General features: G+C 33.6%; 1 protein-coding gene across 1 annotated transcript in view; it reads right to left on the reverse strand.

The window, feature by feature from the left end:
- Positions 1 to 14828, reverse strand: part of LOC106464410 (zinc finger protein 721-like) — an 83296-nt gene that overhangs the window by 7009 nt on the left and 61459 nt on the right. Inside the window, exons 7-8 of the mRNA XM_022392105.1 lie at positions 14061 to 14250; positions 9818 to 10538 (exon numbers count right to left, since the gene is read on the reverse strand). Coding sequence (XP_022247813.1) covers positions 9818 to 10538; positions 14061 to 14250 — 911 coding nt within the window. The remainder of the gene's footprint in view (positions 1 to 9817; positions 10539 to 14060; positions 14251 to 14828) is intronic.

The following is a 14828-nucleotide window of genomic DNA, read 5'->3' on the forward strand; positions in this document are numbered from 1 at the left end:
TATCTTACATTTGTTATAATTAAAACCCCATCTGCCATTTATTTGCCCAAATCACTAAATGATCTAAATCCTTTTGTAAATCAACAGCATCCTCTTCACAGTTAGCAAGACCTTAATATCATCTGCAAATTTAAGAAATTTATTGACTATTCCTTCATCTATGTCAAAGACTGAACACTGAGGTTCCCCACTTGTGACATTAATAAACTAATTTGTTACTGTTAGTGTTATGCTGACTGAATCTCTCATTATTTTTACCAAAAAATCTAAAATTAAAAAACCCACCCAACAACAGAATATTTTATAACAACACTAAATTACTATTACTACTATAGTAATGGGAAGTATTATTAATTCAACATTCTCATTGTGTCGTGATAGTTCTCACTGTATAATGTATTCTAAACTAATGTAAAACTAAAAACAAATAGTCTAAAAATAAAATTATAGCAACCCTGAACGGTTACAATTGTATTTTTAATAAAATCATTATTCATGATTAAAAAACACATATACACACAGGATCAAACAGTTACGTAAACCAAGTCACGCTTAAAGCGACAAAACGCCTGATCATTAATCCTATCAGTACTAGGACTAGTACTAGCAGTCCTAAAATTATCATCTCATGATTGGGGTTGCTTCATCATTACTCAGACTCAGAGATTAAAAATGAGTAAGCTAATGACACTTTCGATGCCTAGCGCTAGAGTTTCATCAGCCAGAGTATAATTTTGATATTAACTATTTAAAATGTATTAAAACCAGTCAATTCATAAAATTTACAAGAATACTAACCCTAAAAAAAATACGGTTTTTCCTAATTTTGTCAATTTTTACTCTCACGGTCGTGAGTTGGTAACTGGTGCCATATTAGTTTCAATTTAGGCTTAACCTTGTAGAAAAAAGTATAGTCAGGACATCATAACTAACCCTAGTTTCTTATTCCGTATTCAACTCCAGCGGGCCATAAACCGAACAAGTCATATGAAAGTTGAAAGACGACCAGTAAGTAAAATAAACAACTCTTTCGAAATAGTATTTTTGTTCACTACTGTTTTCTTTCTTTCTTTCTTTCATGTCCTTGTTCGCTTTATTGTCTGCGTAATATTTCTGGAATCTCTGATATGGGGATACTTTTATTTTGTTTTGATAATTATTAAGCACAAAGCTATATATGCTCTTCCCACTACAAATATCGAAACCCGGATTTTGGTGTCGTAAGCCTGCAGACTTACTGTTGAACCAATGGAAACAATACTTTTAAACTTATCTATCGGTTATCAGTGAACCTCAATATCAGAACTCCAGTAAGTTTATTGTTTAAAACGAAGGATACGAATGCATGCTTTCCTTTCCTTTTTTTTTCTTCTACAATTTGCTAGTGTTTTTCAAATGAAACTTATTAAATTATTTCTGTTGCCTGTGAAGCCAATTTTAGTTGCTTCCATAATACCACATAACCTCTACAACAACAACAAAAAAAGTGTTTAAAACTAAATTAAAAAAAAAGAAAACAAACATACTTGGTGGACAACTTGAAGAAACAAGTGTTACGTCATCGATATCACGTGACTATTCTCACGCCCTCTACTTTCTAGAACTATCCTGTACTTTGGCGAATGCTCTAGCATTTACTAGATATAGAGTAGTCTGGTATATAAAAGAGAGTGACAACGTGACGGGAATAATGTGTGTGTAGATAGTGAGTAATTGAACTGCAGTCACAGGGTATTGTTGAAGTTAACGTTCGTTGTTAAAACGTTTGTAAAAGAGCGATTGTTGAAAATAAGTGTATCGTAAAGTTATATTCGGAAAGAATAAACTAGTTTTATTAAGTAAGGACTTGTGTCACTAAAGTTTCGTCGGAACGAAGTTAAGGAAAATCAATTAACAAACGGAGACGTAACACAAGGTTCATTTTCGTCTGCAGAGCTCAATTATAATAGCAATTTATGCTATTTATTCAATTAAATTTAGGCAAAACCGTAGGTGAGCACCCTCACATATTCCCACAACACAGACCGTTTGAAAGCTTATTTTCACTACTTTCAGATAAGCTTTATGTTGTGTATCTTCTTGTTTGTTAATTTCTGGTATAATTCTTTCCAAGGAACTTCGGCGATACAAGTCCTTTCTTGATTCAACCAATTTATTCTTTCTTGATACACACTTTTAGTAATACACAGAATTTCCACAGTCACTTTAAACTTAAGAACCTTTTATAACACATGCTATAAATCACAGTGATTCACACACTTACTTACGGTGCCTACTGTTCGCTTGACTCAATTACCTATCTCTTCAATCCTGCTGGTTTTTCTCGCCAGGCTTGTATAGTATACTAAAAAAAAGAGGGCACCTCGAACAAATTTGGGCCTCCCCGATAATTCATGGTCCTTCGAGAAACTCCAGCGTGCATGCTCCCAGCATCACGCGAGTTCCACTGACGTAACAACACCTTGGCAAAAACTCCTGCTATTCAGAGGACCTATCCTATCACTATAAGAAAAATCAGTTTCACCTGAAAATACCATAGTGTGAATAGGGAAAAGTGTGGTGCTGTGACAATTGACTATCTTATAGCAGAGTTGCTGTTTTTTGTGTTTTTTTATGCTTAAGTTTGAATTATAATGACCTGTAATAGTGGCAGTATTAGTTGCTCTGCATAAGTCTGACGTTACTTTTGAAGTAAGTACTATAAGGTATAAACATTCTAGTAGCTGATCTTGGGCAAGTCAATTTGATAAAAAAAATTCTGACCCAGTAAAAGTGACTGTCCATCGCCAAATAAGCAAGTACACATATTGTGTTTGTGTTATTAAACAAAAGTTGTTAATTTGTGTCCAGTCTCTTAATTTCATTTTCACGAATTCAGTTATTCAGGGAATTCAAAACTACTTTGTGACAGATAGCAGGTAGGAAGAAAAATATATGGTGCCTTGACTGTGGATACTGTTATTGCATAGGATTGTTTTGCTTGAATGAGCATGTGTCTGTGCTCTTCTGATCTCAAGTGATTGAGTCAATATTTTGAACCTGACGAAAATGGATTTTTTCACAAGTTTAAGAACTTACGATCTCGAAGAAGAGTCGAGTGCTGAGGAGAGGTGGTTATCATGAAGAATTCTGATTAAGAAGTTAGCACACAGGACCACATACAAAAGTTGTAATGGTTTTCAAACGAGACCCAAAACTTGAGATTATTATCATGAAGAATGATAAGGTTTAGGATAAATCTACTTCTGATCATTGGACTTGCTACAACGATGCAAAGGTCCATGATAGCCATCTCACTTTAGCTGTGGACCCAAACAGAAGAACTGGCATTATATAGTGCATTCAGAATGGCAAAACGTCTCGCCTCCTGAAGTTGTCATGTTGGTGTATGGTCTTGTAAGTCTGAGACCAGAGCAGTAAAACTATAGCTGAGATTGATACCATCTACATCTGGGAGACAGAGTTGAAATGATATAGATGGGTGACATTCACTGACAGGAGCTGTTTTGTTACCTGGCAAGACAGTGAGCATGAGTTGGTGATCTATGAGACTGTTGAAGTAAAAACTGAGAAATGGTCTCCTCATACACTAGATGGTTTATAGAAAAAATTCACAGATGAGAGGTGTGCTGCACATATTATGCCTTATGGTAGAGCATTTTTTTAATGGAAACTATGATACAGAGATACTTTCAAGATGCATGGTCATTTGAAAAAGCATGACTGGATGTGGCAATATGGACTGTAACTACGTTGAGAGACTCCAAGATGTTACTGGTTAAATATTTATAACTACAACAAGCAAACACTTGTCCATAGCTACTAGTGGTTAAATATTTGTAATTAGAGTAACATAAATGCACACACTCGCTCATATCTGCTACATGTTAAATATTTGCAGTTACAGCAAGTAAGCAGTTGGCCTAGCTGCTGGCTAAATATCTGTAATTGCAGCAAATTAACATGTACACAATTGCCTGTAACTGCTACTAATCGAGTATTTGTAATTACAGGAGATCACTAAGTAGAGGGGCTTCATGTGCTGTTTCCATAGAGTCTATCGGGATTTACTGTGACTTAGCAAACTATTGTGAGAGAAACTGAGGGAGAAAACAGGTTTTTTAAGGCCAAACTCCAAAGCTATGGCAACATATTAAGCCATATGTAATATAAGAAATAGTTCAAAGGTGAATCATCCTAGATCTGCCTTTCAAGAAGAACACAACATCCATATGTCTAGTCACAACTACTAGCAATGGTTCAATTCTTACTTTTGGAATGGCCTGTACTACTCTTCCAGGTTAATTAATACCCCTGTCCTCTTTCTTATTGCGGGGTGCATTTATTACGTTTCAAACAAGTAGTTACACTGCCTGAAGGAGAATTCTCTATGTTGGTGGCATCAACAGTTTGTATTGGGGAACAAAAGTTCTTCTGCTGTACGAGAAAAAATTCAGAGAGAGGAATTTGCCTGGGGAAGAAGATTGGAGAGGTCAGTAGACCAAACAAAAATATTTTCATCTCCATAAGGTCCTTCACTGAGATAATGTGCAATGCATTACTACGAATACGGACAGTAGAGTCTATATTTTTGAATGGTCGTGTAGCTACTACGTTTTTAATACAGTATGGCTTGTAAGTAAAAGTAGAGGAATCTTATGGCAGAAAAAGGCGTCTTATATACATACCACCAAAGCAGTCCTGCAAACAACATGCACTGAGTAGGACACATAGTCTTAACAATTTCTGTGTTATCCCCTACTCAATGAAAGTTTTGGGATAGAGAAGTCTTTTCTCTGACATAAAACTACCACTTAGTAAGTTCTTCTGTTTCCTATTTCAGTTTATGAATAAATAATCTTCTTAAATCCACTGGGAAGCTTTGAGAATGGTGACTGGAAGGAGACAAAACTCAGAGGATAAAAGATCACAGTGTGATGTATGTAATATGACAAATGTGTCTGGGGTTATCAAAATGAAACCTGCAGGATATCACCAAGGGATGCCATCTGGTACAAGCAAGAGAAGCCACGAGATGGCAAATTTGATGAGACAACATTAAAAAGACAAAAAGTATTATCTCCCATGGAAGCATAGAAAAGGTGGATGAGTTGCTCCACCAATTCATTCCAATTAGAAGGAAATAAACATTGAAGAGTAGAATAATCCCTAGGCAGGAAAAGCCAATTTAGAACACTTTCAAATTAAGTTGTGCAAGTGAGGTGATTGTACTTTCTATACATTACAAAGAAGGTAATTTGACTCTGAATTATTGTATAGATAAAAATATCGAAGGGAGGGTGATTGGGAGAAAACATCTGATCACACACCCAGGAGCTCAAGTCTTGGGAAGGAAGGAGAGGCCTGGAATTTAAATCAACCTGTCCCTGTGTAAAATAATGCAGAATAAGCATGTTTTGCAACAGAAGTAAGAAAAATAAAATCCAGAGAAAGACAATGTATGGAACAGGTGGCCAAAGGTTCAAACAGTACATATGAAGGCCCAGTCAAGAAGAGAAACCAGACAATGAGGTTGACTGATTAGGAACACCCTGAAAGGAGCCATAAAAATATAGAAAGAAAAGAAGATTGACAGGGAAAATAATAAAAGTCACCAACAAAGCCACTATATAGCCAGAATCAAAGACTACTCTCTAAAAGCCACATAGAAAAGGGAAAAGACAAATAATATGGAGGGAGAGGTGGATGAATCACCATTGGTAAACTATTCACTTGAGCTGAAAAACCGCAAGAGTGGATGACTTACAATAATAAGAAAGAAAACAGGACATTCTGCAAAAGAATCTACCCATATTGCAAGGAACCAGACAAAATCCATTTGTGAAGATGAAGGTGTGGCATGTTTTGGTGAAAGAAGTACGTCCATCTCAGGCAATACAATTGATCTGCCACTAAGTTTACGGGTCTATAACTGGCAGGCTGGGAACTGGATGTTCTGGTGTGGGTCTACAAGAGGAGCTCTAGAGCTAAAAAGCAAAAGTCCTGAGAGTGAGCACCACCTTGTCAACTGACAGAAGAAATGACAGTGGCGTTTTCTGAATGGAACATAAAAAGACAGACGTGACAGTTAAAGGCCAATTTAACTGCCAAGATCTTGTTTTGAGAATGTTGACGTGCAGACTTCTACTCTGGAGATCAAACACTAAAAGTGGCGAAGGTATCCAGAACCACACCTCACTCAAACAAAGGTGGTCAAACAAGTGCAATTAGGAAGAGGTGAAGGAAGAGGGATACGTAGACCAAGCTACCATGATATCAAGAGATAAAAAGATGGAGGGGATAAAATTAGAGAAGTGAGTGATCTCTGAACATATTCCACTGAAGGGGTTGGAAATTGGCACATTCAGAGAAATAAGGGACTCTAGAGGAAACTGCTTCAAAAAGAGATAGAAATTCTCACATAGAAAGGGAAGAAACTAGAAGTTCTGTATTGGAGACATAAAGAAGTATGCTGAACTCATCCAACAAGAGATGATAATGACTCCAACAATTAATCAGATACTAAGTGAGACTAGTTTTACCAGGCAGCCCAAATGAGCAGACTCCCGATGAAACAGAGGATGCCTTACAGGATTGGGGTTAGGAGGAGCCAATCATCCATACATTAGTGGAAATTAAACCCCAACAAGTGCATACTCCATGCAAAAGCCCTCAGAACATGTTTGAAAACAGAGGCTTTAGCCTTGAAAGATAGAGAAAGCCTCTGGGAGAGAGCATTGTATGACCCAGGGAATTTATATAAAGTGATTACAGTTGTACATAGTGTAAGAGCCTAACTCTCATAAGACCAAAGCCAAGGGGACTTTTTGTATGAACTAGATTGGGTGAGCTATTAGCAGATCTTCTGTTATCCTAAATTGTTGTGTTTGTAGAACATAATTCGTTTGGTCTAGATTAGGTGAACTATTAGCAGGACTTCTGTTATCCTGATTTTTATGTTAGTAGAAATACATTATTGGTGTTGACTAGACTAGGTGAATTATTAATACATCTTCTGTTGTTGTGTTAATAGTCAAGCATTGTTGGTTTGGTCTAGATTAGGTGAACTATTAGTTCTTCTGTTATTCTGAGTTGTTTTAACAGACATTGTTCATTTGGACTATAGTAGTCAAACTATTAGCATATGTTCTCTTATCGTGATTGTTTTTTAGTGGTGGAACTTTGTTGGTTTGGGCTGGACTAGATGAACTATTAGCTGATTTTTCATTATCCTGAGACATTGTTGTGTGAACTATCAGCAAACATTCTGTTATCCTTAATTATTGTGTTCACAGTGTAATATTGTTGATTTGAACTGGGCCACTAGAACCTTGAGCAGATGTTTACTGAGCTGTATATAACAACAAATGGTATAATCATTCAAATATATTTGATGCTAAGAACATTAAAATAATTATTCGTAGAATTAAGAGGTAAACACGAATAAAATTACATAAAATAGTAATAACAACAAAAGTTCAGAAAATTATCATCACTTTGATGTTTAATATTAACACACTTATAAAAAAATATATATACACAGACATACTTAATCTTCATAATGTATAAAACACATACAAGAAGGAAAAATGTTTATTAGAATTATAAGAATCACAAGTTAACATTTAATATTTTATGTACTCTGTACATTCATAATTCAAACTTTTGTGTTTCGTTTTTCTGACATTCTTCTTAACTATGTCATACCTTCATTCGTTGATCTTATTCTAAACAAGAACTAATCTATTTGAAAGTCCAAGCAACAGATTCTAACTGCCTATACTTTTACACACTATTGCTTGCATTTTTTCCCCCATGCTACAGATATGCTTAATTATCTTCTCTATTACTAATAATGTGTTTTGAGAAAGGAACTCTAAAAATTATCTGTAACAAACATTACACCTATAAAAATTATAATCACATGGTTTATCTGTATTCTGGATCTTCCCGAGTATTTTTAATTAACATACACTGCACAACTGCAATTTCTCCTTATGATATACCCTACTCTTACATTTTTAAATAAAATGAATATCAAACAAGTATGTATTTCTTAAGCACAGTTTGCCTGATTTTGTTAGTACAATCTGATCTGTAAATGTAAGGTGACCTAAAATTCTGTATGTCCTCAATACTTGAATCATACCCATCCATAGTTCTGCACTCTCTTTGTAACTTATGTGCCTGCAGTAAGGGGTATCTGAAGTCCAAAGGTAGATTTATTTTGCATTCATGATGTGAGAGCTAACAGTTTTTAACTGAAAATGTATGCCAGTAAGAAATGTCTCCACAGAACTGAAAGCTATTACCTTGTGTATTTGCTGCAAAGATTTTTTTGAATGCCACAAGTCTTGAACAAAGCTCCTACCCTTACATGTATTACTCCAGTCTATGATGTAATCATCATTAGACTATAGCCATCCACCAATAGGATAGCAATACATACTCCATTCAAGTGAACCCAATGAACACTAGAATTTCAACAAAAGCTCATTTCTCTATCTATAAATTTGGTCTGATATGTCTAGATACATAGCCCGAGGTCATTAATGTAATGATGAAATTAAAGAGGATGTAGAGAAAGCCATACTTTGTGTTAAAACAATGGGAAAAGTACTGTCAAAGAAATGTTATCACAGACACTAAAATACATGACCAAAATTACTAACTCAATTAAAAAGAAAAATTCAAATTTAAGATAATTCAAATCATAGTTCTAACCAAAACAATCACAATTTGGTATCTTTATCGTTCTCATAATCAAGAATCAAAGGGAATCAAGACACCAAACTACAAATGGTAAATGAATGTTTAAAATAATAAGTGTAAAAATTACATTAATTTTTATGAAATAACATATTCAAACAAAGCAGAAAGAGAATGAGCCTTTATTGAAATGCTAATGCTCATGAAGTTTACTGTGCACTGAAGATGTGTCACCCTCTTACTGGTGGAGAGTTATAGCCTACTGACGACTACATTATAGACTGGTAGAGGGTTATAGCCTACTGATGATTACACCGTAGACTGGCACATTCCACACTAACATATGTACGAATAGGGGTTTTGTTCATTGATTATGGCATGCACGAAAACCTTCTTGGCAGATGCATGGGGTAATAGCTGTTTGTTCTGTGGATGGGTGAGTAGTGTTTCTGAACTTCAAATCTCATGATTCTGTGGATGGGGGTGATTTTCAGGGTAAGTACTTTCTTTCAAATTTATTTAAATCTTAAAACTTTAAAATACAAAGCATTCGGACATAACACTGAAATACAGTTAGCAAGAAAATCAAATGATGGCTAGTAGGGTTGACAATTAGAAATAAAATGAAGAATACAGATCCAACAACAGAACAAAGCTGAGCCTACATTTGTATTATATTGAATTGCATCAAGGTCATTTAGATCAACTGATGGAGCAAGTTTTACTCAACAAGAAAAGGCTAACTATTTCAGATGTCGGTTTCACTATTTAGGCTTCCAAACTATTTTTGTGCCACACTTACAGCTCTAGTCTCTCACTAATATGTGTTTTTTCATGTTTACTTAATCTAATATTACTTAAAAATTCTTTTTTACATATTACACAACTGTATCATTTTTCTCCAGTGTATATTTTTCCATGATCTAACTAAATATTCCTTTGAAATTTCTTGCCACACTACACAACTTTATGATTTTTACATAATGTGTATACTCTCATGTTTTTTTAGGTAACATTTACTTATAAAATCCTTGCCACACAATACACAACTGTATGGTGTCTCCCCAGTGTGTGATTTTTGATGTATTTTTAGATTACCATTTGTTACAAATTCTTTTCCACAGATTTCACAACCATATGGTTTTCCCCAGTGTGTAATTTTTTATGTGTTTTTAGGTTACTATTTATTCCAAATTCTTTTCCACAGGTTTCACAACTGTATGGTTTCTCACCAGTATGAACTCTCTGATGTCTTCTTAGTTGACCGCTTCTTCCAAATTGTTTACCACACAATACACAACTGTAAGGTTTCTCACCAGTGTGTATCCTCTCGTGTGTTGCCAGTTGACCACTTCTTCCAAATTGTTTACCACACAATACACAGCTGTATGGTTTCTCTCCAGAGTGTATCCTCTCATGTATTTTTATGTAACTTCTACTTCCATAATATTTGCCACAAACTACACAGCTGTATGGTTTTTCACCAGTATGTATAATATTATGCTTTTTCATGTCACTATTTGTTATAAATTCCTTGCCACACACTACACAACTGTAAGGTTTCTCCCCAGTGTGTATCCTCTGATGTATTTTTAGGTTAAAACTTCTTACAAATTCTTTGCCACAGATTGCACAATTGTATGGTTTCTCCTCAATATAAGGTATCTCATACTGTTTGAGATTATTTCCTCTTGAAGTATTTTTCCCAAAGATGTCACTAGTTTTTGGCTTCTGAGATTTCCTGATTTCTGAATGAGAATCTTCTTGTGTTAAAACACAAAAACCTTGAAACTGATTTCCACCACAGCTTTTCTTGTCAGTCTTTTCATCTAAAAATCAGATTATGGATGTAATAAATGAAATAACAAAAATCGTCCATTTTTCAACATCATTATACTTGTGTAATTAAAATAAATAAATGCATACAATTAATATGTTTGTTATCTAAGATATACAAAATGCAAAGATGAAAATATGACTTAGGTACCAGACACATAGGTCTTATGTTGTTGAGTCTACACAGTTATCTTTAATATTTTGAAATGATACCTTAAAGTTTTTGTTTTAATAAAAACAAACACAATTTGTCATAATAAAACCTTTAACACTAACATTTTATAGAAACTAGAATGCTAATAGATACAGGTAAATTGTTCATTCTATTATCCAGTGTTTTATATAACAAGTTTTGATAAGTAATAAAAAAATCTGAATAAATTAATCATGAAAGCCCCTAGAACTCACCATTTCCATAAACAGTGTTCATATTTTACAAATTAAAATGAGTTACTGCTATAAAACAAACACAATTAAGATACAAGAAAACCTAACTTATTAAGAATGTATCATATCAATTTCAACTGACACTAACAACTAATTTCTAACATCAGATACTACATTTCAACTGACACTATCAACTAATTTCTAACATCAGATACTACATCCAACTGTTGTAAAATGTGTAAAACTCTTTAGTTGCAATGAAATGGTTCCTTGGAAGATAATCTGGAAAACTAAGTGAAGATTCCTTCTCACCAAGCAATTAATAATATTTCCATTTAAGTGCTTCATATTAAAAATTCTATAGTCAAATTACATAATTTTATATCTAAAGTTCTTGCCACCCTTTCACAAATGGTTAGTTTATTTTCACATCAGTTTTGTAAACATGGCTTATTTTAAAACTATTTCTACAAACATCATAACTATATGGTTTCTGTACATTACACATCCTCTAATACTGTTTCCAAACATGTTTTTGTACACTACACTGGTATAAGATTATCTCCATAAACACCTGGTTTCTATACACTAAATATCCTCTTAATATTTTTTGAAATGTATTTGTACACTACACTGGTATAAGATTATCTCCATAAACACCTGGTTTCTATACACTAAATATCCTCTTAATATTTTTTGAAATGTATTTGTACACTACACTGGTATAATATTATCTCCACTGTTTCAGAAAGCTGATGTATCTGTAAGTGAAAACTGTGTGTGCATGTGTGACTTTCTTGCCATACAATCTGCATATCATGCATCATTTCTTCCCGATGCAAATCAACAGGTGTTTTCATGTTACCATGACTTCCAAGTTCACTACAACATACAACTCAAGATAATGTTCCTTTAGAATGTTGGAATGTGACTAAATAATCTATGTTTAACATATATACTGTTTATAAATTGTCTGTTACAGATATTAAAATTGTTTTTCCACATTGTGATACAGATGCTAAAGCTGTATTGTTTTTCCTCATTATGATACAGGTACTACAATGGTATTGTTTCTCACTCACTCTGATACAGATGTTACAACTGTATTGTTTCTCACTCTCTCTGATAGATGCTACAACTATATTGTTTTTCTTTACTATGATACAGATACTACAACTGTTATTTTTTTTTTTTTTTACTCACTGACGAGTGCTATCAACAGTGTAAAGATTGGTTCAGTGATAGAATCTTTGTTTAATGATGAGCAGCTTAAAAAAAAAAAAGAGTTCTGTTTAGGATTATTTTGAACAATGAACATAAACTTAATTAGCTTCTCCAGGATACTGGATCACAGAACAAAGACTTACAACTAACTGTTCGTAACTTCAAGAATTTTTTGTGGAAGTATATTTGTCAAGGTTTGCCCATCCTAATTGCCACTTTCCCAAAAACCAATGTTAAGCTAAAATGACAAATATAAAACCAATATTACAAGATTTCTGGGTAAATCCATTTATGAAGCATTAAAGGATTTCTACATTGCTAATGGCTGTGCTAGACATATTCTCTAGTCATGCAAATTAGGGTATAAGTGCCATTTTGCACATTTCATGAGAGCATTGATCAAAACCAAAATAATGGTTGACTTGCATGATGTAAGACACATTTAAAAGCCTGGAATATTTTCCACTCATTCGTTGTTGGAGCTGACAGAATACTGACAAATCAAAAGGTACTTTACAATATCTTTGTTGGTAGTTCTAGTAAGCCTAAACATAATTAGTTTACAGTGTCTTTGATGGTAGTTCTAGTAGGCTTAAAGATAATTTACAGTGTCTTTGTTGATAGTTCTAGTAGGCCTAAAGATATCTTGCAGTATCTTTGTTGGTAGTTCTAATGGGACTAAAGATATTTTACAGTGTTTGTTAGTAGTCATAGTAGGCCTAGAGATACTTCACAGTGTCTTTATTGGTAATTCTAGTAGGCCTAAAGATTTCAGAAACTAGTGTTGATTCTTCTGGTAATGACTGCATATCTCAGCTTGAATTGAAATATGCAAAGTTTGAGCCAAAAAGAAATGTTAAATATATTTTCAATTCATTTAATATATGTTCAAAAAGTGAAGTTTCATCATGTACAACTTTTTAAATTTTTACATTCATGACAATGCCTTTTAATTCTGTGACAGTTGCATTTTATTTAGCAGTGTTAATCAGTAGATCATATTTACAAGGCATAGAACTGACAAGTGTATATTCCTTTCCACAGTTTTCAGAAAGGATAAATATTTTTTAAGAGTTTGAGAAGGTTTTCTCTTTTGTATAAAATATATCTTTTCTTTTGTTCTTCTCTTTCATATTTTCTTGAACAATATACAAGTACATTAAGACAAAAATATTAGTTTTATTTGAACATACAAACAAACTTTAGATCAAAGAGAACCTCTGATTCCATTTTAGATCAACTTCAAATGCTCCAGCTTCCAATCAAAGACCCCCACTTATTATTTACCCCAACATGGAGCACCACCAACTTGAGGAGTCACCTTGTGCCCCTTGCACGGTTGAAATTTCTGCAGTCACCTATGACAATAATGATATTGGTGAAAGATGTCACACACAAAAAAAAAAGTTGCTGTCACCAGTAAAATTAACTTCTGTTTATCTCTCTATCATTTTTGAAATGAAAATCTAAACCATTATTGTAGTATAAATTAAACAAATTTCAATACCATCATAGTATGAATATTCTATCAGTCTCAGACAACGAAGTGTATAATGTGTGTTCTCACAAGCAAGTTGCAGTATTCATTTTCTGAAATAACTACATTGTTTCTCACTAGTATAGGCCATCTGAGGCATTTTTGATCAATATAATCCAATCAATCAGGTACTATGTTTCCCTCATCATATAATAGAAAACTCCTACTGTGGCACTCCCCACTTCCCACCCAATCACAGAAATATCATGAAATTAATAAAATATTGAGCCATATATCTTTAAATTAATTCCATAGCAATAAAGAAAGTCCATTAATATTTGAAGAATTACTAAAATTTAAGTAAACTAAAAACTCATTCAACCAGTCTTAATGAATTTTGTATTTCTTTGAAGAAATTCGTACTTACCGGATGTATCTTCTAACCCAGGGTCAATTTGTTGCAAATCTTCTTGATATTCATTTTCCTTCTTCACATTCATGACAATGTATTTTACACTACTGAGATCATTATCATCATTATCACTGTCACTGAACTTTGAAATAACCCCTGCTTGTTGTAAGGCATCAGGTTCAGTTTTCTCTCTGACAAGTGTGGTCTAAAATATAATGATCAATAGAAAATAAACACACTAAAGCAGACAAATGCATACAAAGTCTCCACAGTTTACTAATTCTATATAAATAAAAATGTAAATGTTCGTTTGTTTAAAATCTTAAATCTCCGAAAGTTCTTCACCGATCGCTTTGAAATTTTGACACAACGTTGCATTCAAATACACGCATTTTTATATACCTACTATTATATAAATGTCACACCTGTGATAGGTAAAAACAGGCTTTTTGAAAAACAGCGCCATCTGTTGGACGTAAAAGCAACACACGCTATACTAATTATTTTACAATTCCATTTCAATGCTTCCAATTTACGATCCATTTACGATTCCATTTCAATGTTTCCGATTGCATTGTTAAATTGAATTTTCATAGATTTCGATTTATTTTCATTTTGATTTAATTATTTCATGTGACATTGTTATTTGAATTGAGCTTTGTCGTTTACCATACCGTTCATTTCGTGAGTACAGTTTATTTTTTTATTGTTTTTCATTTTTTCAGTGCAATTGGTGGTGGAATTGAGCTGTGTCGATTGATCTGCTTTTGAATTGAAATATTT

Source organism: Limulus polyphemus, unplaced genomic scaffold, assembly GCF_000517525.1.
Source record: "Limulus polyphemus unplaced genomic scaffold, Limulus_polyphemus-2.1.2 Scaffold1642, whole genome shotgun sequence".
In the NCBI taxonomy this organism is placed as follows: Eukaryota; Metazoa; Arthropoda; class Merostomata; order Xiphosura; family Limulidae; genus Limulus; species Limulus polyphemus.